This window comes from Mirounga angustirostris, unplaced genomic scaffold, assembly GCF_029215605.1.
Source record: "Mirounga angustirostris isolate CCGP_5_RB_7025 unplaced genomic scaffold, mMirAng1.0.hap1 SCAF_7, whole genome shotgun sequence".
NCBI lineage: Eukaryota > Metazoa > Chordata > Mammalia > Carnivora > Phocidae > Mirounga > Mirounga angustirostris.
In genome coordinates, this window is record NW_026991715.1 from 86,795,726 (window position 1) to 86,819,994 (window position 24,269).

The 24,269-nt window shown below is 37.2% G+C and overlaps 1 protein-coding gene across 1 annotated transcript in view; it reads right to left on the minus strand.

Moving 5' to 3' along the window:
* Nucleotides 1-7,959: 7,959 nt before the first annotated feature.
* TMEM232 (transmembrane protein 232) overlaps nucleotides 7,960-24,269 on the minus strand; it is a gene marked incomplete at its 5' end in the record, with an annotated part of 234,712 nt that continues 218,402 nt past the window's right edge. Inside the window, 2 exons of the mRNA XM_045864383.1 lie at nucleotides 7,960-8,131; nucleotides 21,906-21,967. Coding sequence (XP_045720339.1) covers nucleotides 7,960-8,131; nucleotides 21,906-21,967 — 234 coding nt within the window. The remainder of the gene's footprint in view (nucleotides 8,132-21,905; nucleotides 21,968-24,269) is intronic.

The following is a 24,269-nucleotide window of genomic DNA, read 5'->3' on the forward strand; positions in this document are numbered from 1 at the left end:
AGACATCCTCAGTTATCCCAGCAAATCCTAAGGGAAACAGTGTTCTATCCTGAGGTACCACCATAGATTAGTGGGTTTTATCTAGCTGAAAGTGATGGTAAAGAGGGCCCTACACATTGGGGGAAAATTCCCAAATACATTTTGACATTTAGATCTGTTCATCTGCCTTGTGGTAGTTTAAGTAGATTTCCTAATTCTATGCACAATATAAGGGATTTATTACTTAAAATTTTCTCTGGAATTGAAATACTAAGACTGAGACTTTTCCATTTATACTAGGGGCTTGGACCTTTTCTGTAAGGATTCAGGCTGACAGTATATGATTTTAAAACCATGAAAGGCAATCAGTAGAGAATGTGTCAAAAGCACAAAGTGAGTCATCTTATTTTTCTTTGTATCAAAACATCACAGAATTTAAAGACATTAGAACTCATCTGCTAGATTATAGTGAACAGATCCGGTAGTGGGCTGGAAATATTCAGTTGCAGCTTGGGCCTGTGAGGGAGCAATGAGAGATCTCTAAACTGCTTTTCTGCTGTGTGTGGTATGGGCTGGGAGTGAAGGTGTGGGAGAGGGGAATATGTTGAGCAGAGCTTGGCTATAACTTTAAACAAATCCTCTAAGCTGGGAGATAGGAGAGGCAAAGAAGAATTAGTTACAAGATCAAAACAGTGATGTGGGTGTGGGTTGGGTGTAGGACTTTTCCATGCATGAAATATTCTTCCTTTTTTGCCCCTTGACCACAACCTTACCTTTCCCTTTCCACCCCTCTTTTCTGCCACACTCCCTGTGGACTGCCAACCCACCCCACCCCTCTGCCATCTTGCCTTCTTTATGTTTCAAAAATGAAATGCAGTGGAATTGAATATATGAATTTAATTTCAACATCTAAATTTGCTAGAGGCTTAACTTTTAATAGTAGTATACCTCAAAGTTGTTTTTCTTTCTCTAATATCCACCCAAATTCTTTGCCTCCAACATGGCTTCTCGCTTGCTTTCTGACCCTACTCTGTCTTGTTATGACCTCTTACCCTTATCTTTATTTCTGTTTCTTGAGTAGAAAGAGAGGGATAGAAAGTGGCAGAAGAGAAGGTGAAAGATGATGGAGTAGGAGAAAAAAGTGTTTGAAGCAGATCCCATGTAGAATTTATCTTGTGTCTATCTTAATGTCTCCTTAATTTAAAAAATTGCACTTTGGGGTACCTGGCTGATTCAGTCAGTAGAGCATATAACTCTTGATCTTGGGGTTGTGAGTTTGAGCCTTATGTTGACGGTAGAGATTACTTAAACATTTTTTTTTTTTTTAAGTAGGCTGCACATCCAGTGTGGAGCCCAATGCAGAGCTTCAACTCAGAATCCTGAGATCAAGACCTGAGCTGAGATCAAGAGTTGGATGCTTTAACAGACTAAACCACCCAAGAGCCTCTAAAAAATTTTTTTTAATTGCACTGTTGGGACATCTGTGTGGCTCAGTTGGTTAAGCTTCTGCCTTTGGCTCAGGTCATGATTCCAGGGTCCTGGGATCAGGTCCCACGTGGAGCTCCCTGCTCAGCGGGGAGCCTGCTTCTCCCTCTGCCTGCAGCTCCTCCCACTTGTGCGCACTCTCTCTCTCTCTGACAAATAAAATCTTTTAATAAAATTATACTATGAATCAAGTGTTTTAGTTCCTTCAAGAGAGATGTAGGTATTTGATCCCTAAAGCTAATTCAATTTGGGGAAAATTTTGTGAAAAATAATATAAAACTATGAATACAAATTTAAGTTCAAAAGTGAATGTTATCAGGCTTCTGATTCTAGTTTATATGGAGAATAACAAAAGAATCTTTCTGAATCATAGTAAGAGCAATATCAACAAAAACAGATTAAGTAACATCATTTCCTAACAGGATAATGAAGAATAGTAGATACAATAAAGGCTTGATAAACTGATTTCCAGAGAAAAGCAAGTGCTGCCTAGTTGAACAGAGGACCATAGCAGCTTCCCTACCTGAGGAATAGTTGTTGGTCTGGATATGGGTGGATGGAGATGTGGGTCTGTTGTTGGTGAAGAGACTCTGCAGGGGCAAAAAGAAAACAGTTGAGTTTTACATGATACTGAGATGGCAGGAGATGTTTAAATCTGGAAGAGTCCAAACAAAGAACAAATTGCTCAGTCATATAATTTTCCCTATCTGAATATTACTAGCCATGAACATTAATTACTAGCATGAACATTAAAGCCATGGAGGAGGGGCTGAGAAGCTGAGAAAAATCACATATTCTTGTGTTCCTTGGATCCCAGAGCACTGCCAAAGTTGAATTCAAAGGTAACAAAAATGTCTTAAACTGAATCCCTGCCTTCTTGCAGTTGAAATATGGGCAAGATTAAAAAGACAGTGGTAATACAGGAGAAGGCGAACAGGGCTAATCACAGGTGAACTCAGTAACTAAAGCTGTCATATAGTTCCAGTTTACTTTGACTCCATAAGGATTCTTTTTTTATTTTTTATTTATTTTATTTTATTTATTTTTATTATGTTATGTTAATCACCATACGTTACATCATTAGTTTTTGATGTAGTGTTCCATGATTCATTTTTTGCATGTAACACCCAGTGCTCCATTCAGTACGTGCCCTCTTTAATACCCATCACCAGGCTAACCCATCCCCCCACCCCCCTCCCCTCTAGAACCCTCAGTTTGTTTCTCAGAGTCCATAGTCTCTCATGGTTCATCTTCCCCTCTGATTTCCCCCTTCATTCTTTCCTTCCTGCTATCTTATTCTTTTTTTTTTTTTAACATATAATATTTGTTTCAGAGGTACAGGTCTGTGATTCAACAGTCTTACACAATTCACAGCACTCACCATAGCACATACCCTCCCCAATGTCTATCACCCAGCCACCCCCTCCCTACCACCCCCCACCACTCCAGCAACCCTGTTTGTTTCCTGAGATTAAGAATTCCTCATATCAGTGAGATCATATGATACATGTCTTTCTCTGACTGACTTATTTCGCTCAGCATAATACCCTCCAGTTCCATCCACGTTGTTGCAAATGACAAGATTTCATTCCTTTTGATGGCTGCATAATATTCTGTTGTATATGTATACCACATCTTCTTTATCCATTCATCTGTTGATGAACATCTTGGCTCTTGCCATAGTTTGGCTATTGTAGACATTGCTGCTATAAACATCGGGGTGCATGTAGTAGTGCAATAACTGGGTCGTATGGTAGCTCTATTTCCAACTTTATGAGGAACCTCCATACTGTTTTCCAGAGTGGCTGCACCAGCTTGCATTCCCACCAACAGGGTAGGAGGGTTCCCCTTTCTCCGCATCCCTGCCAACATCTGTCGTTTCCTGACTTGTTAATTTTAGCCATTCTGACTGGTGTGAGGTGGTATCTCATTGAGGTTTTGATTTGTATTTCCCTGGTACTGAGCGATGTTGAGTACTTTTTCATGTGTCTGTTGGCCATTTGGATGTCTTCTTTGGAAAAATGTCTGTTCATGTCTTCTGTCCATTTCTTGATTGGATCATTTGTTCTTTGGGTGTTGAGTTTGATAAGTTCTTTATAGATTTTGGATACTAGCCCTTTATCTGGTATGTTATTTGCAAATATCTTCTCCCATCCTGTCGGTTGTCTTTTGGTTTTGTTGACTATTTCTTTTGCTGTGCAGAAGGTTTTTATCTTGATGAAGTCCCAATAGGTCATTTTTGCCCTTGCTTCCCTTGCCTTTGGCAATGTTTCTAGGAAGAAGTTGCTGCGGCTGAGGTCAAAGAGGTTGCTGCCTGTGTTCTCCTCTAGGATTTTGATGGACTCCTGTCTCACATTTAGGTTTTTCAACCATTTTGACTCTATCTTTGTGTGTGGTGTAAGGAAATGGTCCGGTTTCATTCTTCTGCATGTGGCTGTCCAATTTTCCCAACACCATTTGTTGAAGAGACTGTCTTTTTTCCATTGGACATTCTTTCCTGCTTTGTCGAAGATGAGTTGACCATAGAGTTGAGTGTCCATTTCTGGGCTCTCTATTCTGTTCCATTGATCTATGTGTCTGTTTTTGTGCCAGTACCATACTGTCTTGATGATGACAGCTTTGTAATAGAGCTGGAAGTCCGGAACTGTGATGCCGTCAGCTTTGCTTTTCTTTTTCAACATTCTTCTGGCTATTCGGGGTCTTTTGTAGTTCCATACAAATTTTAGGATTATTTGTTCCATTTCTTGAAAAAAGTGGATGGTATTTTGATAGGGATTGCCTTGAATGTGTAGATTACCCTAGATAGCATTGACATCTTCACAATATTTGTTCTTCCAATCCATGAGCATGAAATGTTTTTCCATTTCTTTGTGTCTTCCTCAATTTTTTTCATGAGTATTAGATAGTTTTCTGAGTACAGATTCTTTGCCTCTTTGGTTAGATTTATTCCTAGGTATCTTATGGTTTTGGGTGCAATTGTAAATGGGATCGACTCCTTAATTTCTCTTTCTTCTGTCTTGTTGTTGGTGTATAGGAATGCCACTGATTTCTGTGCATTGATTTTATATCCTGCCACTTGACTGAATTCCTGTATGAGTTCTAGCAGTTTTGGGTGGAGTCTTTTGGGTTTTCCACATAAAGTTATCATATCATCTGCAAAGAGTGAGGATTCTTAATGCCAGCACGTTTACCTTACTTAACTGGCAAAGAGGAGCAATGGCTTGCATTCTCTGGCAAAGAAACAAAATGAATTAAAAACTTTATATTGCTTTTTATACACAATATTCAGAATACAGTAAAATATCATGATATATGATGAAGCGGGAAAAATAGGTCTCATTATCAAGAGGGAAAAGTCAATGTAATCAGAATTAGAAGTGCCTCAGATACTAGAATTAGCAGCTCCAGAAATTAGCATAACTATGAAAAGAAGGAATTTATGGGAAAAGATCAATAAAATGGTTAAAGAGATAAAATATCTTGGGAGATGTGGAAATTCTAAAAAGAAAATCTAATTTCTAAAAATTAAATTTTATAATATCTTAAAATTTCCTTGCATGAATATTAAAGCAAATTGGATAGTGTTACTTAAAGATCTTCAGTAGAAAATTTCTAACTGAAGGGCATAGTGGGGCAAAAAGTAGGAGAAAAATAAACAGGGCATCTGTAACTTCTGGGAATTAACAAACTATCTAAAATGTGTGTATTTAGAGTCCCAGAAGCAGGGGGAAAAAAGAATGAGACAGAAAACATGTTTTACAAATAATGGCCAATTTTTTAATCAAATTTAACAAAAATATCAATCTGTAGATCATAAAGCTTAACAAACTCCAAGTAACAAACCTCAAGTAGAATAAAGAAAACCACACCTAGGGATCCATAGTCAAGTTGCTAAAAGCCAAAAGGAAAGAAAATATTTTTAAAGCAACCAGAGGATAAAAAGACACATTATATACAAAAGGAATAGCTGTAAGAATGATGGCTGACTTCTCATCAGAAACACTGCAAGCCAAAAGATGGCAGAATGACTGATTTATCCAAGTATTGGTGAAGATATGGAGCAAATAGAACTCTCCTGCATTGCTGGGGTAGCTGTAAAATAATATACCAACTACATAAGATATTTGAGTTGTTCTTATATAGTTCAACTTTTATTATCTGTGACCTAAGCATTATACTTTTAGTTATCTACCTGGAGAAATGGAAATATTTGTCTACAAAATGTCTTGTATGAGTATGTCTGTTGCTAAAACTGGAAGCATTAATAAACAGGGGAATGGATAAATAAACTTTGATATTACCATACAATAGGTAGAGCAGAAACATGAAACGCTGAGCCATCTAAGTAACTCTCGTGTAAGCCAGCTGAACCTCAGCTGACCTTCAGACACAGACATGATAATAATGAATTGTGTTAAACCACTGAATTTGGTTTAAACCCTGGGATGGTGTTATGGAGCCTTATTGTAGCAATAGCTAAACAACAAACTCAGTAACAAGATGTTATACAGCTTCTTCTAGTTATGTGTATCTTGCCTTTGAGGGCCATAATTCACTTTGTTGTTTTGCAAACAAACAGGGAGTTGTAGTTATTCTTCCAATAATGAACAATTTGTTTCACTAACATCAAATTTATACCCTGCTGTTCTGTTTCTGTGTCTTCCTGCATACAAGTTAACTTTTGTTTCAGTGCCAAATCATAGTATAACCTTTTTGAAGACATTTTAGATAGCATTGCAACACAACTTATACGGAGCCAACAATGCACACAGCCCAAGTGAAGTAAGATTGGTAGTGAACAGCCAGATGCTGTTAACCGTGTCACAACTGTTGCCCGGCTGACAGCAATTGTTAAGTACCATCAATTAGAGGAAACATTCCAATTTTAAGACGTTAGAATGGGAATTAAATGTGCTTCTTAGAATCAATGGAAAATGGCACATCCCTGGTCACTATATTTGCAGCCAGAGTTTCTATTGTTGCAGCTGGACTTCTCTCTCTGGAAGACGTTCATTGTTTTCAAAATGCCTGATTTCAAGAAAGGTCTTAGAACTTTCTATGTCACTCCTGTGCCTCTATCTGTTGAGTATCTTTTAGTCCCTGCTATATATTCTTTTTCTCCCTGAAATTTAGCATGTTTCAGAATTTCCTTTCTTTTTAAAACTGAATACTCTTCCATTCTATGTATAAAACACTATCTATTCATCCATTAATGGACACGTGGTTTACTTCTACCTTTTGGCTATTGTGAATAATGCTGCCGTGAACATGGGGTGCCCCATCCCTTTGAGTACTACAATATTTAAATGATGGTGAAGAAATACAGTATGGGAGGAGAAGGAGGGGAGAATAAAATCCACAAACTGTATTCATCAAATATTTCAAAATATTATTCCTGTTATCATCTTGTAACATCTCCTTAATGCTTTGATCTCAGAGACACAGAAATAAGTTGTCAAACAAATCAACTCAGTTTTCAAGGATATTAGTGTGTACGTGAAAATGAATAGTATTTATCAATTCTTTCCACAGAGGAATATGATTTTAACATTAAAAATACAAATCAATAGAAGAACTAATTACATTTGATGCTGGAGACATTGTTTTATCCTGTTTCTTACAGCAGGAAATGATTGGGAATTCAACTCCAAGCAATCCCATCTCTTGGAAAATATTGCTAGAGGAAAGCTACTGCCAAATCCAATCAAACCTATTTTCCTTACCATTGAGATGGCAGCTATAAAGTTAATGAAAGCCAGTGAAACACCTACATGCACACATTATGAGCTCCCTAGTGCCCCTATTGCAAATTATGCCTCTCTGCTTGAGCTGAAGTAATCACAGCCATTGATATGATCAAAATCATATCAATCATTGAGAAGAAAAGATAAGGTAGCCAAACTCTTTTTTTTTGAATAGAGCAAAAATAACACAAAGAGCATCCTTCTGCAGCATAAAGTTATGTGTATTTTATTTATAACTTAACTTTTTCCAACATAATTTTAAGACGGTTGAGACAATTTTAAGTTTTGTTGTTTGATTTTACTTTTGTCAAGTTAGTTTCATACAGTTCATAAATTTCCAGATGTTTCCAGTGGAAAAATACTTAGATCCATCCTCATTGTATGTTGTAACTTACCCAAAGTGTTGGGTTTAAGTTGAAATCTTTTCAGCTCCTAAATCACCATTTTATAATTTGTTAAGTTTTCAGCAAAACATATTAAACCTTTGGTGAATTAAATAACAACTTCAAATGGGAAATCATATTTTTAAACATAAGTTTCACAGTATTACAGATTAGTCTAAAGTTTGTTGGTTTCATTGTCCCCCTACAATAATTTCCCACCACTCAGTAAAAATTCCAAACCTCGAACCATGGCTTTCATAGTTCTACAAGATACGGCCCAAATTTACTTCTAACTTCATCTCCTTCCCATGCCTCTGGGACCTACTCTTCTCCAGCCCCAGTGGATTCCTTGCTTTTCTTTGAACGTACTAACTCAGCCCCATCACATCAGGGTAGGCTGGGTTATTCTGCAATAATGTATTAACTCCAAAATCTAAAACTCTTAAAACCAAGGGCTTTGTCTTCTTGGATCCACCATTTTTATTAAAAGATATAAAGGTGAGAGAAGACTTAATATCTTGACCACTGTTAATTATTGTTCTGAAAAGGGAAAAAAAGAAACATGTAAGTTTTCCAGCCAACAAGTAAATGCTTCAGTCTAGAAGTGATGAACATTATTACTTTTCACAATTTGTTGGCCAGAATTTGCCATACGACCCATCACAACACAAAAGGGCCAGAAAGTACATTGCTCCCATGTGCCTGGAAGAGAGGAAAAGACTAAATATTTAGCAAAAAGCATGAATTTAAACTACTGCAGGCGTTTTTTACTTGCTGTTAAAACTGACTGGAATTCTCTTCCCCCAGGAAATCAGGTAGCTCATTCTCTTTCTTCCAATTTTGCCAAAATCCTTAGAAAGTTCATTCCTAATGACTCCATCTAAAATGAACTTTCCCTCACTACTCTCTCCCTATCTGCTTTATTGTTATCCTCACTTATCCCTATCTGAAATTATATTATATTTTATTACTTATTTTATACACAGACATATATATTTTAACACATAAAGTACTATATTTTCTTTCATGTTTATTGATTCATTGATATATCCCCAGTTCCAAAAAGTCTTTGGAACCCAGCAGGCAGCAAATAAATATTAGTTAAATGAATTAATAAATGAATGCATATATCAGATTGGTATATAGTATTTAGACTCTCCGTCCATGTATATCTATTTATATGTGTGAGTAGGTTTTATTTATATGTTGCAAGAATACAAATTTATTTTAATAATACATTTTAAATATAAAGAGAAAATTTAGTTTCTGAAGTTTTTTAAAACTGCTCTTCCTCAAGAGACTCCCTCTGCTGGTTATCTAGGGGCAGGGCAAAGCTGAAGCTCAGTCCATTTTTAAAATTATAGGGAAATCAAGGAAATCAAGGAAAATCTAGGAAATCAAGACATTCTTCCTTTTTTAAATTTTAATTCTGGTGTAATTAACATACAGTGTTTTATTAGTTTCAGGTGTACAGTGATCTAACAATTCTGTATGTTACACAGTGCTCATCAAGATGATAGTATTCTCAATCTCCTTCACTTATTTCAAGCATCCCCTCGCCCACCTCTCCTCTGGCAACTGTCTGTTCTCTATAGTTAAGAGTATGTTTTGTGGTTTGTCTCTTTTTTCCCCTTTGTTCATGTTTTGTTTCTTAAATTCTACATTTGAGTGAAATCATGTGGTATTTGTCTTTCTCTGACTGGCATTTCACTTAGCATCGTACTCTCTATTTCCACCCATCTTGTTGCTAATAGCAAGATTTCATTCCTTTGTATGGCTGAATATTATTCCATTGTATGTATACACTACTTCTTCTTTATCCATCTATCAGTGGACGCTTGGGCTGCTTCCATAATTTGGCTATTATAAATAATGCTCCAATAAACATGGGGTACATATATCTTTTTGAATTAGGGTTTTTCTATTCTTTGGATAAACACCCAGTAGTACAATTACTGGATCATAGGGTTGTTTCTTGTGTTTTTGATTTTAGCCATTCAGCCAGATGTAAGGTGCTATCTCATTGTGGTTTTGATTTGCATTTCCCTGATGATGAGTGATGTTGAGGGTCTTTTCATGTGTATGTTGACCATCTATGTCTTCTTTGGAGAAATGTCTGTTCATGTCTTCTGCCCATTTTTAAATAATTTGTTTTCTTGGTGTCAAGTTGTATAAGTTCTTTATATATTTTGGATACTAACCCTTTATCAAATCTGTCATTTTCAAATATCTTCTCCCATTAAGTAGGTTGTCTTTTAGTTTTGTTGGTTGTTTCCTTTGTTGTACAGAAACTTTTTATTTTGATGTAGTATTAATAGTTTATTTTTAATTTTTTCCTTGCCTCAGGAAACATATCTAGAAAGATATTGTTATGGCTCATGTCAGAGAAATTACGCCTATGCTCTCTTTGAGGATTTTTAAGGTTTCAGGTTTCACATTTAGGTCCTTAATCCATTTTGAGTTTTTTTGTGTGTTATGGTGTAAGAAAGTGGTCCACTTTCATTCCTTTGCATGTAGCTGTCCAGTTTTCCCAACACCATTTGTTGAAAAGACTGTATTTTTCACATTGCATATTCTTGCTTCCTTTATCAAGGATTAAATGACCATATAATCCTAAATTCTTTTCTGGGCTCTCTTTTCTATTAACCTATGTGTCTTTTTTTGTGCTAGTACCATACTGTTTTGATCACTACAGCTTTGTAATATAACTTAAAATCTGGAGTTGTGATACCTCTTTTTCAAGATGGCTTTGGCTATTCAGGATCTTTAGTGGTTCCACACAAACTTTAGGATTGTTAGTATTAGTTCTATGAAAAGTGCTGTTGGCATTTGATAAAGATTTAATTAAATCTGTAGATTACCTTAAGTAGTATGGATATTTTAACAATATTTGTTCTTCCAATCCATGAGAATGGAATGTCTTCCCATTTGTTTGTGTCATCTTCAATTTCTTTCATTAATGTTTTATAGTTTTCAGAGTACAGTTCTTTCACCTCCTCGTAGACCTAGGTATTTTGTTATTTTTGGTGCAACTGTAAATGGGATTGTTTTCTTAATTTTTCTTTCTGCTGCTTCATTATTAGTGTATAGAAATGCAACTGATATATGTACATTAATTTTGTGTCCTGCAACCTTACTGAATTCACTTGTCAGTTCTAGTAGTTTTTTGGTGGAGTCTTTAGGGTTAGAATGTAGAGCATCATGTCATCTGCAAATAATGAAAGTTTTACTTCTTCCTTACCGATTGGGATGCCTTCCCCTTTATCTTTCTGATTGCTGTGGCTAGGACTTCCAGTACTATGTTGAATAAAAGTGGTGATAGTGGACATTGTTGTCTTGTTCCTGACTTTATGGAAGAAGCTCTCAGTTTTTCACCATGAGGATGTTAGCTGTGGGTTTTTCATACATGACCTTTATTATGCTGAGACATGTTCCTTATAAACTTTATTTTGAGGAGGATTTTTATGAAGAATTGATGTAGTACTTTGTAAGATGCTTTTTTTTTTTTACATCTATTGAAAGGATTATATGGTTTTTACCTTTTGCCTCATTGATGTGATATATCATGTTGATTCATTTGTGAATATTGAACTACCCTTGCATCCAGGAATAAATCACACTTGATCATGGTGAATGACTTTTTTAATGTATTGTTGGATTCAATTTGCTAATATTTTATTGAGGATTTTTTTCATCTCTGTTCATCAGAGATAATGGCCTGTACTTCTCCTTTTTTGTAGTGTCTTTATCTGATTTTGGTATCAGGGTATTGCTGGCCTCATTGAATGAATTTGGAAGCTTTCCTTCCTCTTCTGTTTTTGAAATAGTTTGAGAAGAATAGGTATGAACTCTTCTTTAAATGTTTGGCAGAATTCACCTGTGAAGCCATCCAGTCCTGGAGATTTGTTTGTTGGGAGTTTCGGATTACTGATTCAACTTCATTGCTGGTAACTGGATTGTTTGAATTTTCTATTTCTTCATGGTTCAGTTTTGGGTGGTGATATGTTTCTATGAATTTATCCATTTCTTCTAGGTTGTGAAATTTGTTGGTATATAATTTTTCATGATATTATCTTATAATCCTTTGTATTTCTGTGGTGTCAGTTGTTATTTCTGCCCTTTCATTTCTGATTTTTTTTTTTGAGTCCTTTTTTCTCTCTGTCTTTGTCTCTCTCTCTCTTTTTTATGAATCTAGCTAAAGGTTTATCAATTTTATTGATTTTTGCAAAGAAGCAGCTCCTGGTTTCATTGATCTGTTGTATTTTTTTAGCTTCTATATCATTTATTTCTGCTCTACTCTTAATTATTTCCTTCTATGGATTTGGGGTTTTCTTTGTTCTTTTTCTAGTTCCTTTAGGTATATAGTTAGGTTGTTTATTTGAGATTTTTCTTGCTTCCTGTGGTAGGCCTGTATTACTATAAACTTTCCTCCTAGAACTACTTTTGCTGCATCCCAAAGATTTTGGAACATTGTGTTTTCATTTGTCTCCATGAATTTTTTGATTTCTTTGCTTTCTTAGTTGACCCATTCATTGTTTAGTAGCATGTTATTTAACCTCCATTTATTTGTGTTCTTTCCAGATTTTTTCTTGTAGTTAATTTCTAGTTTCATATTGTTCTGGTCCGAAAGATGCATGATACGACTTCAGTCTCTTTAAATATGTTGAGACTTGTTTTGTGGCCTAATATGTGATCTGTTCTGGAGAATGTTCTGTGTGCACTTGAATACAGTGTGTATTCTGTCTTAGGATGGAATGTTCTGAATATATCTGTTAAACCCATCTGGTGCAATGTGTCATTCAAAGCCAGTTTCCTTGTTGATCTTCTGTTTGGATAATCTTTCCAGTGATGTAAGGGGTGTTAAAGTCCCCTACTATTATTGCATTACTATTGATTACTTCCTTATGTTTGTTATTAACTGTTTCAGGTACTTGGGTGCTCCCATGTTGGCTGCATAAATATTCACATGTGATATATCTTCTTTTTCTCTTGATATCATTTTTGTTTTAAAGTCTATGTTGTCCAATACAAATATTGCTACCCTGGCTTTCTTTTCACATCCATTTGCATGATAAATATTTCTCCATCCCCTCACTTTCAATCTTTATGTCTTTAGGTATGTAATGAGTCATTTGTGGGCACCATATAGATGGGTTTTGCTTTTTTATCCATTCCTTCACCTTATGTCATTTGATTGGAACATTTAGTCCATTTGCATTCAAAGTAATTATTGAGAGGTTATGTATTATTGCCATTTTGTTACTTGTTTTGTGGTTGTTTTTATAGTTTTTCTCTGTTCCTTTCTTCTCTTACTCTCTTCTCTCATGATAAGTTGGCTTTCTTTAGTGATATATTTGGATCCCTTTCTCTTGATTTTTTGCATACATATCACTGATTTTTGATTTGTGGTTACCATCAGGATTGTATATAACATCTTCTGCATATAGCAGGCTATATTAAGTTGATGGTCACTTAAATTTGAATGCATTCTTTAGTCCTCTCACCCCTCCGTTTTAGGTATATGGTGTCATACTCTACATCCTTTTATCTTGTGAATTGCTTGACTTATTTTTATAGATATACTTAATTTGACTGCTTTTATCCTTCGCATTTTTTTTACAGTTATTTATGGTCTTTCCTCCACTCAAAGAGTCCACTTTAACATTTCTTGTAGGACAGGTTTAGTAGTGATGAATTCTTTTAATGTTTGTTTATCTGGGAAACTCTATCTCTCCTCCTATTCTGAATTACAGCCTTGTTGGATAGAGTATTCTTGGCTGCAGATTTTTCCCTTTCAGCACCTTGAATATATTCTGCCACTCCTCTCTGGCCTGTAAAGTTTCTGCTGAAAAATCAGCCTTGTGGGGTTTTCTTGTATGTAATTGTTTTCTTTCTTCTTGCTGCTTTTAAAATTTCCTGTTTATCACTACATTTTGCTATTTTAATTACTATGTGTCTTGGTGTGGCATTCCTTGGGTTAATTTTGGGGGGGATCTCTGTGCCTCTTGGATTTGAATTTCTGTTTCCTTCCCCATATTCAGGACATTTTCAGCTATTATTTCTTCACTTACATTTTCCGCCCCCTTTTTTCTCTCTTCTCCTTCTGGGATCCTTATAAAGTAAATGTTATTATGCTTGGTGGTGTTGCTGAGTTTCCTGTCTATTCTTATTATGATATATATATATATATTTAATCTCTTCTGTTCAGCTTGATTGCTTTCCATTACTCTGTCCTCCAGGTCACTGATTTGTTCTTTTGCTTCCACTAGTCTTTTATTTATTCCACATAGTATATTTTTCATTTCATTTACGTGTTTTTCATCTCTGATTGGTTCTTTTTTATCTCTTTGTTAAGGCTCTCACTAATGTCCTCCACTCTTTTCTCAAGTCCAGTTAGTATCTTTATGATCATAACTTTACATTCTAGATCAGGCCTATTACTTATCTTTGTTTCACTTAGGTCTTATACTGTGGTTTTGTCCTGTTCTTTCATTTGGGACTTACTCCTCTGACTCTTCATTTTGTCTCACTCTCTGTGTCTGTTTCTATATGTTAGGAAAGTCGGCTACATCTTCTGCTCTTGAAAGTGGTAGCCTTATGAAGAAGAGGACCTGTAATGCCTTGCAATACAGAGTCCTCTTTTTAACAGAACCTGGCACTTCAGGGGTATCTCCTATGTGTGTTGCATGCACTCTGCTGTTGTGGCTGAGCCACTTTTGCTTTCAGTCCAGTTGTCTGCTGTGGCTCTTTGCCTATTGTGGTCAGTGTTTGTTCCCTGCAGTGTTAGTGGACTTATCTGAGGCCATCTTGGGCTTGAGTTGAGTCAGACCAGACATTTGCCAGAGATGCAGTAGCAATGTGCTTTCCCTGTATTGTTCCCTCAGAAGTTTCATTGGTTGGCGGGGTTTGCAATCAGACCAGCTTTCTTCCCCCAACCCACTGCTAGGGCCACAGTCTTACTGGTATGTGCCAATATCTTTCCCTCTCCCCAGGGCAGGAGTTACTTCGGAGAGGTGCAGGTCCCCTGTCAGAACTCTTTGCTCACTGACAGGCTCGTGGCCCTGATTTGGATGGGCTCCTGCGAAGAGTGTATTGGAGGGGGTGAATCCACAAGCTTGGGGGCAGGCACGCAGTTTTAGCAAGGTTTGTGTCAGGGTCCTCTGTGAGAGGGTATTTGATGATGATGCTGTTGCTGCTGCTGTGAACAAGTCTGGCTGGGTTGGATGGGGCAGACCTACAAAGCACATGAGGGCAAGATGCACAGTGTTTGCAAGATTTCGGTTGGTTTTCTAGGGTAGGGGCCTGCAGCATCTGGACAGAAGCCAGCCTGGCTAGAGGGGGTTGATCCACTGAAGTGCTGTTGGGCAGGTTATAGTGCAAGAAAGTTAGGTAGGGAATGTTGGCACCATACTGATTCTGCAGGTTTCCACAGCTGGTTCCAACTGTTTATGCTGGGGAGCAAGGGGGGAAAATGGTGCCTGCCAGCTCCTTTGTTCCTGGAGGAGTCTCCCAAGGTTCTTTGTCCCTCTGGAACATGCTTTATGGTTAGTAAATAACTCTCCCTTCTCTCCTTTGTGTCAGGCAATTTTCAAACTGCTCCTTCTGTGCTGTATCTCTGTGGGCTGTTATGCTATCTAAGGGCAAAGATTCAGTTTCCTGTCACCCTCCAGGCTCTCACTGTTTCTTAAAATGCCAGGTTTTAAGTCCTGCTGGTTTTAAGAACTCACAAAATTTGGCTGCTCATTTTGTTTGTTTATTTGTTTTAATGTTCAGTTAGCCAGCATATGGTACATCATTAGTTTGTAATGTAGTGTTCAACAATTCATTAGTTGCATATAACACCCAGTGCACATCACAGCACATGCCCTCCTTAACACCCATCACCCAGTTATCCCATTCCCCCATCCTCCTCCCTTCTGTAACCCTCAGTTTGTTTCCTGGAGTCCAGAGTTTCTCATGGTTTGTCTCCCTCTCTGATTTCTCCCCAGTTTTCCCTCCCTTCCCCTGTAGTCCTCCATGCTATTCCTTATGTTCCACATATGAGTGAAACCATATGATAATTGTCTTTCTCTGCTTGACTTATTTCACTTAGCATAATCCCCTCCAATTCCATCCATGTCAATGCAAATGGTAGGTATTCATCCTTTCTGATGGCTCAGTCATATTCCATTGTATATATATGTACTACATCTTTATCCATTCATCTGTTGAAGGGCATCTCAGCTCCTTCCACAGTTTGGCTATTATGGACATTGCTGCTATGAACATTGGGGTGCATGTGGCCCTTCTTTTCACTACATCTATATCTTTGGGGTAAATACCTAGTAGTGCAATTGCTGGGTTGTAGGGTAGCTCTAATTTTAACATCTTGAGGAACCTCCATACTGTTTTCCAGAGTGGCTGTACCAGCTTGCATTCCCACTAACAGTGTAAGAGTGTTCCCCTTTCTCCACATCCTTGCCAACACTTGTTGTTTCCTGTCTTGCTAATTTTGGCCATTCTAACTGGTGTAAGGTGATATCTCATTGTGGTTTTATTTGTATTTCCCTGATGGCTAGTGATGTTGATCATTTCTGGTTTTCAAAACCAAATATTATGGGGATCTGTCTTCCCTGTGCAGGCTCCCCAGTGTAATAGTCTGTTTCTCTCCCTTCTTCGTGTCTGTGGGTCTCTCCCTCCTTCCTGAAGACAGTCCTAGGATCTGTTTTGATCTCCACAAAGTCTCCACCCTCCCTACCCTCTTTGATGTGGCCTCTTCTCTACATTTAGTTATGGAGTTTGTTCTGCCAGTCTTCATGTTATTTTCTGGGTTATTTATATTGATGTGTTATCTAATTGTATCTGTAGGTTGAGGTGAGCTTAGGGTCCTCATACTTTGCCATCTTCCCAGCCTCTATCTCAAGCTATTATTTAAATATTAACTTGTTTCTTTTGGGATAACTGTTTTGCCTTTCAGATTCTCTACCTCTCATTCTCTTCTCTTTTCTAAAATGACATTTGAACACATGGAGGAGAGATATGGCCCATGTAAGGTAGTGGAGGGGTGATTGGGTTCTTAAATCTTTCCAGTGTCTGGTGGATTCTCCCTGATCTCTACTGCAGAATGGATGGGCTGGTACATTTTTTGTACTAATGTGTCCTGAAGTATATCTAATCTTCCCTATTTGTGTTTCTTGTGCTAGCACCAGAGTTCTGGCTTCTCATCTCACCCAGACAACAGACTGTGTCTTTGGAAATGGCTGCATATAATACCTCTCTCTACTTACCAGTTCCTCAGTGGTATAGCAGGTCATGCCACTAACCTGAGGTGCTCAGGCTCCTTATCTATCTGGATATTTGTAAGCACCCCTTACCTTGAGGTGAGCAGTGAGGGTGTCAAGCACACTTAAATCTACCCCTTCTAGCCCTTACTCTTTACAATCTCCCTGCCTGGTAGAGGGTTGGGCCCTCTCTTCCTCAAGACCCATCTTTCCTCTCTTCTTGGGCCACAGGTCTCGTGACCTGGTATTCATGCTGGGGGGGTGGTGAATGCAACTGAAGGAACTCTACTATAGGTATACTTTAATCATTGCTTTTGATTGAGAAGCTTGTGATGGAGAAGTCAAATGAGACATCAGAGCTACAGATGAACAGGAGTCAGTATATTTGTACAATATCAGAAGCATGCCAGTATTTATAATACCTGTAAAAAATTCATTTTCTAAAGGCTTTAGTGTACTCACAAAAGTAACTTGTATGTGAGGAAGAAATGTAACAGACCCTGTTAATGAACCTGGAATCAGGTAACCTGGGAAGGGCATTACCTTTTCTATATAACCAGGATGATTTTTCCCCACTGTGCCCTGTCTCCAATAATATAAATACTGGCTTTGATGTCAGTTACAGTGGGGTTAAACTACATTCCGTTTTGTATTTTATGTATGATATGCAAGCCTTTTGCATTTATAATAGACACGGAAGCCAGCAAGCAGATGGTAAACTCCAGGAGAGTAGGCCTACCACTGCACCCACAGCACAACAGGGCATGGTGTGAAGGGGTACTCACTCACTGCTGTTAAATGAACATGCTTCTCTAAATGAGCTTTTTAGTTTTATAGAAATATCTTAAACCCTCTTTCATATCATTCATTCATCCATCCATCCATCCACATATACATACATATATACATTCATTTATTCCAGAAACATGTATTGAGGACTTGCTGTGGACTAGACACTGTTACAGGTTCTGAGCAATAACATCATTGAGTGAAAATACAAAATCTTAACTCTCAAGAAGTTTATTCTCATTCTCCTCATCATTCTTGTGTCTGTCACCATTTTAATCTTAACATGCTGACATAATTGCAGATTCACTGTAGCACTGCGCTTAAGAACACAGGCCTGGGAGTCACATAAGTTCAAAAGGCCCACTTAGTAGCTGTGCAACTGACCTCAAGTTAACTGACCTCGCTAAGCCTTAATTCCTTATCTGTAAGAAGAGATAATTGCACATATGTCCAGAGTTGTGGAAAACTAAATTTAAATGAGAAACATTAACACAGTATTTGGCCCATAGTAAAACATAAAGATTCAGTACACATTGGCTTTATCATCCTCCTCCTTATCATCTTCCTCCTCCTCATCACCATACCCATATTCACTGGCCTGCCTATTGCTCTTCTTTAAAATTGTTGCCATGCTACTTGGTTATCTAGAGTAATATCTAGGAGGCAAGTGAACAGGAAATACAAGCTTTAGAATCATAGCAAATGGTAAAGAAATAAGACCACCTTTGTAAATCCAGGTTTTAATACCTACTTTACTTTCCAAAAGCTATTTTGCTGTCCCTGGAGGAACAGACAGTGCTGCATCTACAACCTTGGATTAATACTCCATTTCACTTTTCACATACACATTTAAAATATAGCCATCAGTGTTCTTGTGAGGTATGGTGGTGCTTAAAATTACCTGCATTATATTGATGTAGAGGTGGTACAAGACATAAGAATAAGAGCTAGGAAATCTGAGTTAAAAATCCAAGGTTTGCCTTTTGAATTATTTGTGCCTTATATCTAGTTGCAATTATTACCAAAATCCTTTTCTTTAAATTGTTTTTATGTGTATAATTGACACACAATGACACATTAATTTTTAGGTGTACAACATAGTGACTCAACTTCTCTATACATTATTCTGTGCTCACCAGAAGTCTAAGTGCCATCTGTCACCATACAGCACTATTACAGTATCATTAACTATATTCCCTATGTTGTTCCTTTTATTCCCATGACTTATTCATTCCATAACTAGAAGCTTGTACCTCCCACTCACCTTCACCTATTTTGCCCATCCCTCCACTCACCTCCCCTCTGGAGGTTCCTCAAAAAATTAAAAGAAATAACCATATGATCCAGTAATTCCACTCCTGGGAATTTACCCAAAGAAAATGAAAACACTATTTCCAAAAGATATATGCACCCCTGTGTTTATTGCAGCACTGTTTACAATAGCCAATATATAGAAGCAACCTAAGTATCCATTGATAGATGAATGGATAAGGAAGATGTGGTACAAAAATCCTTTTTAGAAACTTATTTTCTTCAAGGTTCAAATAATACCTAGTTGACAAATACAACATGTCAATAAAATAGAGTCAAGGAATAGGCAAGAAAACCTCCATTTGCCTGAATTGAGTGACTCTACAAAGAACACAGAAATGGCACAATCAAAACTTTTTCCTATTGTCTACAACTCTGCTTCCCAGATTCAATTTATTCTTTCCAAACCATCATAATAATAACTATACAATGGGATAAATAGAGTAGCATCTTATTACTCGCTCCTGAATGATTACTGAAAACAATCATGACTTCACTTGATATTTCATGAATTGTCAAACTTTTTAAGAATTTTAACTTTTTAATTCCTTTGAGAGCTCATCTAAAACTTTATTACAATTCAACTTTATATACTTGTGGTTTTTCTTCTATATTGTTAGTGTGTATTCATAATGGCATGTATGTTTGAACAGAGAGTCTCAGAATGGTATCATAAGCAGAACTGGCCTTTGGGTAAGACTCTTGATTGCTACTATTTTTTCAAATCTCAAAGGAAGTGTAGTATGGTCATTAAGAGCTCACAGACCTAAGTGACATTGTTGCACATTACTTCTAAAAGCCCGTTTCCAGGATTCAATAGACATTATTGTACCTGCTTCATAGTTTTGTTGTATTCTGTGAACTAATGAATATCTTATCTTTAGCTTGGTGAAATGCAAGTGCTCTGTTTTCTCATCTGTAAAATGAAAGCACTAGATTATTGATTCTAAGCACTAACACTAACATCTTATGAGCTCTTTCATTCCTCCTTATCATCTCCCTATTTTCATGAGTGTTGATTTCATCTGTGTTGGCCGCAAGGGTTGTAATTGACTCTAGAGTTTTTCTTCAAGGGACTTCAAACCTTTATTATTTGGTAATTAAATAACTGGGTTTTAGGCTTATTTTCACCCTTCTCCTTAAACCAGGTATGGGGAATGATTGATGGCTAATTTAAATGAAAGATGATTTCTCAGCTTTATATTTCTCTTTCTTTGGCTTTTGGTTGCCTGGGCCTACCAGGAAGCTACCAATGTTCAGTCTTCCTGAGAATTTAGCATTTAGTCAAACTCAGTTTTCCAGTGAAATACAATGAATGTTTTTAAAAGGAAACTTGAGAGTAAATACTCAAGGCATCACTGGACTGCTAGTAGTCTGACTATGTATAAAAAGGTTGCACTGAGTGGCGCCTGGGTGGCTCAGTCGTTAAGCGTCTGCCTTAGGCTCAGGTCATGATCCCAGGGCCCTGGGATCGAACCCCGCCTCGGGCTCCCTGCTCAGCGGGAAGCCTGCTTTTCCTTCTCCCATCCCCCTGCTTGTGTTCCTGCTCTTGCTATCTCTCTCTGTCAAATAAATAAAATCTTTAAAAAAAATGTTTAAAAAAAAAGTTGCACTGATGATTCTGAAATGCTTAACTTCTACCATGTTCATTAATTCATAAAAAAAGAACCTGCCTTTTCCAGTCTAGAATAGGCTTGGGAAATTTCACTAGAAAGTTGGATACCACAAAGATCTTCCAACTAAAAAGTGCTTTGGAAATGCATTTCTTTTTGTTTACTCTTGGCTTTCCAATGAAGCAGGAATAAAACAAATAACAAGGCACTAGGTATTATGTAAATAGGTCCCTTAGCTAGAATGATTGGAGGAAAAAGTGAGCTTGAATAACATTAGAGCCAAATTATCCTTGAAATCTATGTCACTATGAAAAATGCATGTAGCTCTAAAGTAACCAAATCATCAACAAATTTGCAAAACTATATAAATATGTGAATTTATGTTATAGAAGATGATAATTTAAAATGAGTTTTGCTCTAAATTTCCAAACACATCCTTCATGTCAGAGAAAATACCTAGAATTAGTACAAGGAGCCTTACAAATACTTAAAGTCTTAAGTGGCCAGCCTAAGGCTGTGAAGTACAGTGTGGGAGGAATTTATTACGAGGCATGTCTTTTCTATACAGGCATTGGCAGAGCAAGTTTTCATGGCTTCCTGTCTTCTTTTGTGTTTAGCCCACAGGAAAGGTGATAAATATCACCAGGTAATCACATATAAAACAAATAGGGGTCCTCTTAACATATATTGCATTATTTGTTTCAGAGGTACAGATCTGAAGAAGAAGGTAGCGGGAGGGGAAGAATGAAGCAGGGGAAATCGGAGGGGTAGACGAACCATGAGAGACAATGGACTCTGAGAAACAAACTGAGGGTTCTAGAGGGGAGGGGGGTGGGAGGATGGGTTAGCCTGGTGATGGGTATTGAGGAGGGCACATTCTGCATGGAGCACTGGGTGTTATGCACAAACAATGAATCATGGAACACTTCATCTAAAACTAATGATGTAATGTATGGGGATTAACATAAGAATAAAAAAAATAAAAATAAATAAAAATAAAAAACAAAACAAACAAACAAACAAAAACAAATAGGGGTCCTCTTGTTTGGATTTCTACTTCAGCAAATGGAGACATGAGGAAGAATGAAGTGGCTTCATGAGACCTCTGGTGATTTTAAGTGGGAGTCACCAGCCGACCAAAAGTGAGAGCTTCCTGTGGATGCAGTTGGACAAAATTTGAAAGAAACCTGAAAACAATCACCAAGAAATTAACTTTGGAATTTGGAAGTCAAGGTCAGTGAAACTACAGGCTAGTCATTCTCAACCAGGAGCAATTTTGTTCCCCCGGGTACTTCTGGTAGTCTGAACTGGCAGGGGTGTGGGGTGAGAGCTGCCGCTTACATCTTGCGGGTAGATACCAAAGATGTTGCTAAATAGCTGAAGATGCTCGGAAGGCCCAAGGCCTATTAAAATAATTATCCAACTTAAAATGTCAAAAATGCCACTACTGTAAACCTTGCCATAGGACTGTGTGGTATGGACAATGGTGGGATGGTTATGGTGGTAGATGGAAAGAAGGAACTGTATTTACTAGTTACATACTGTAACTTTTTTTGGATATATTGATATAAAAGATTCAAAAAAAAGTGAGAAAGTTCACTCATAATCAACTAGTAGACAACAGTCATATGTCCCAAAGAGGATTTTTACGGGTAAGAGCAGAAGAATCAATTACTTGAATTGTAATTGCTAAACATTATGATAGAGTTTCTAAAATTGTTGCCATGAGTTATTTTGTCTATTACCTCGTCATACCCCCAAACACGCACTCAGTAATGTCAGAGTAGAGATACTTATTTTGGTTGTTTTCTTACCTAAACTTCTCTTTGGCATGCACCACAAATCTTTCCAAATCTTTTGATTTACCTTTATTAAATTGCACTAGAGGAAATGCTTATTTTCATGTTATGCTACTCAGAATTTATTTACTATTTGTCCCTTAATGTATCATTTAATTTCTAATACCCTAGTAAAACTGGTTAAAATTCCTATAAATATTTCATTCTCAGTAAGGTGAAATGTTTATTAGGTAGTTGATGTAAAAAAGAAGCTGCTGTGGTAGTTGCTAAGAGAAATCTATAGAGAAATCATAGTAAATGAATGTAGGAAGACCTGGATTTACTCTTTCAAAATAAATGTAAACATAGAGTGAAAGTAGCATAGAAACTAGTCATGGAAATGAGTTGTAGGTAGAAAGGGATTTAGACCTAGACAAGTTAACACTTCCAAGCAGTAGAGGCACTTAAAGATGAGTAAGAGCTGCCGAGAGTGAATAGACATGGAATATGTTTCTCATTCTCCTTCTTCCTCTTACCAACTTGAAGTGGGGAGACTCAGAAAATAAGTAACTAGGGCTCAGAAACCATAAGCTAAACACACAGGAGTCACTGAGAGAATCCACCTGGTGCCCAACCCAGCCTGGGACTCAGAGAACACTTTGTGATTTGTGAGGCAAAATCAATATGTAGGGTAAATTACAAAGAGTTCCAGTTGATTTTGTGTTAGATTAAGTACTTACTGGAAGAATTAAGGGTTAGTTATAAAGATAAATTACAATAAACTTGCTTTACGTTCACATTAACTTAAAAGGTGATGCTTTCTTCCAAGCTCCTTTTTTTGGGGGGAGGGTCTAGGGAAAACTTGCAAAAAAGAGGGCCAAAAATGCAGAAGAAAAAAGGGGTTGGATTAACTTGTATTACATGGAGTAATACGTTCTAGGCATTGCACTACATGTTTTTTCCCAATTATTTAACTAGTGTCTTTCAGCCCCAAACCTACCCTTCCATCTGCTTTGTGATGCTGGGGACATGAGTACTGGAGGAAAAGCTCCAGGATGGCAAAGGATGAACCTGATTCTTCACATTTTCTTGCTCTTCCTGGCAGCATGATTTGAGCCCTAGACAATCTGTTCTTGTTTCCTTTTTTTCTCTGTGCCCCCAAACCTGCCTTATTGTGCCCTGTCAGAGGTCCCAGCAAGAGTGGGGCAGCATTTTCCTGACAGAGGGCTGGATCCCACCTTGTGCAGCTTGTCTCCAGTGCTTGTAGATTCTAATAACCCAGCCCTCTTTCCCTCTGATGCCCTGGCCATAGAGGTGGTAGCAATTTCTTGCAGTTGGTGTCGTTTCTATGTTTCCTTTTCATTTTCTCAATTCTCTAACACCTTTAAAACAATTCCTTACATTAAATTCTCTCTTAAAATGACTGACACATTTCTGTTTTCCTGATTCACTTCTGACTGATGCCACTCTTTACACAAATGGTACCCATTTTATAAATGAGTAAACTGAAGTTCCAGTGGGTTCAGTGACATACCCAATGTTTCATGGCTAGCAGGGAGCCTTGTTAGAATGTGAACCCAGATCTACGAGCCCCAGCCTTTTCTAACATTCCAGGTATAGGAGGAAGACCAAGAGAGATGTGTGTTGCCAGATTCTAAGAATTTTAAAGAATAGGAATGAAGAATTTTACAAAACAATTTAAGAATAAAGGTATAAACATTCTGACTAATCTCTTTCTCTCTCCATATGTGTGTGTATGTATACACACACACATATATACATTATTCTTTTTTTGCTCCCTTACAAATCTCTACTATGATAGAAAAAAAATTACTTTATTTTTTAAAATTTTTTATGAATCTTTTATTTTATACATAAATATATACACAGACATGCACACACTTCTTCTTTCCCTTGCTTTATGCAG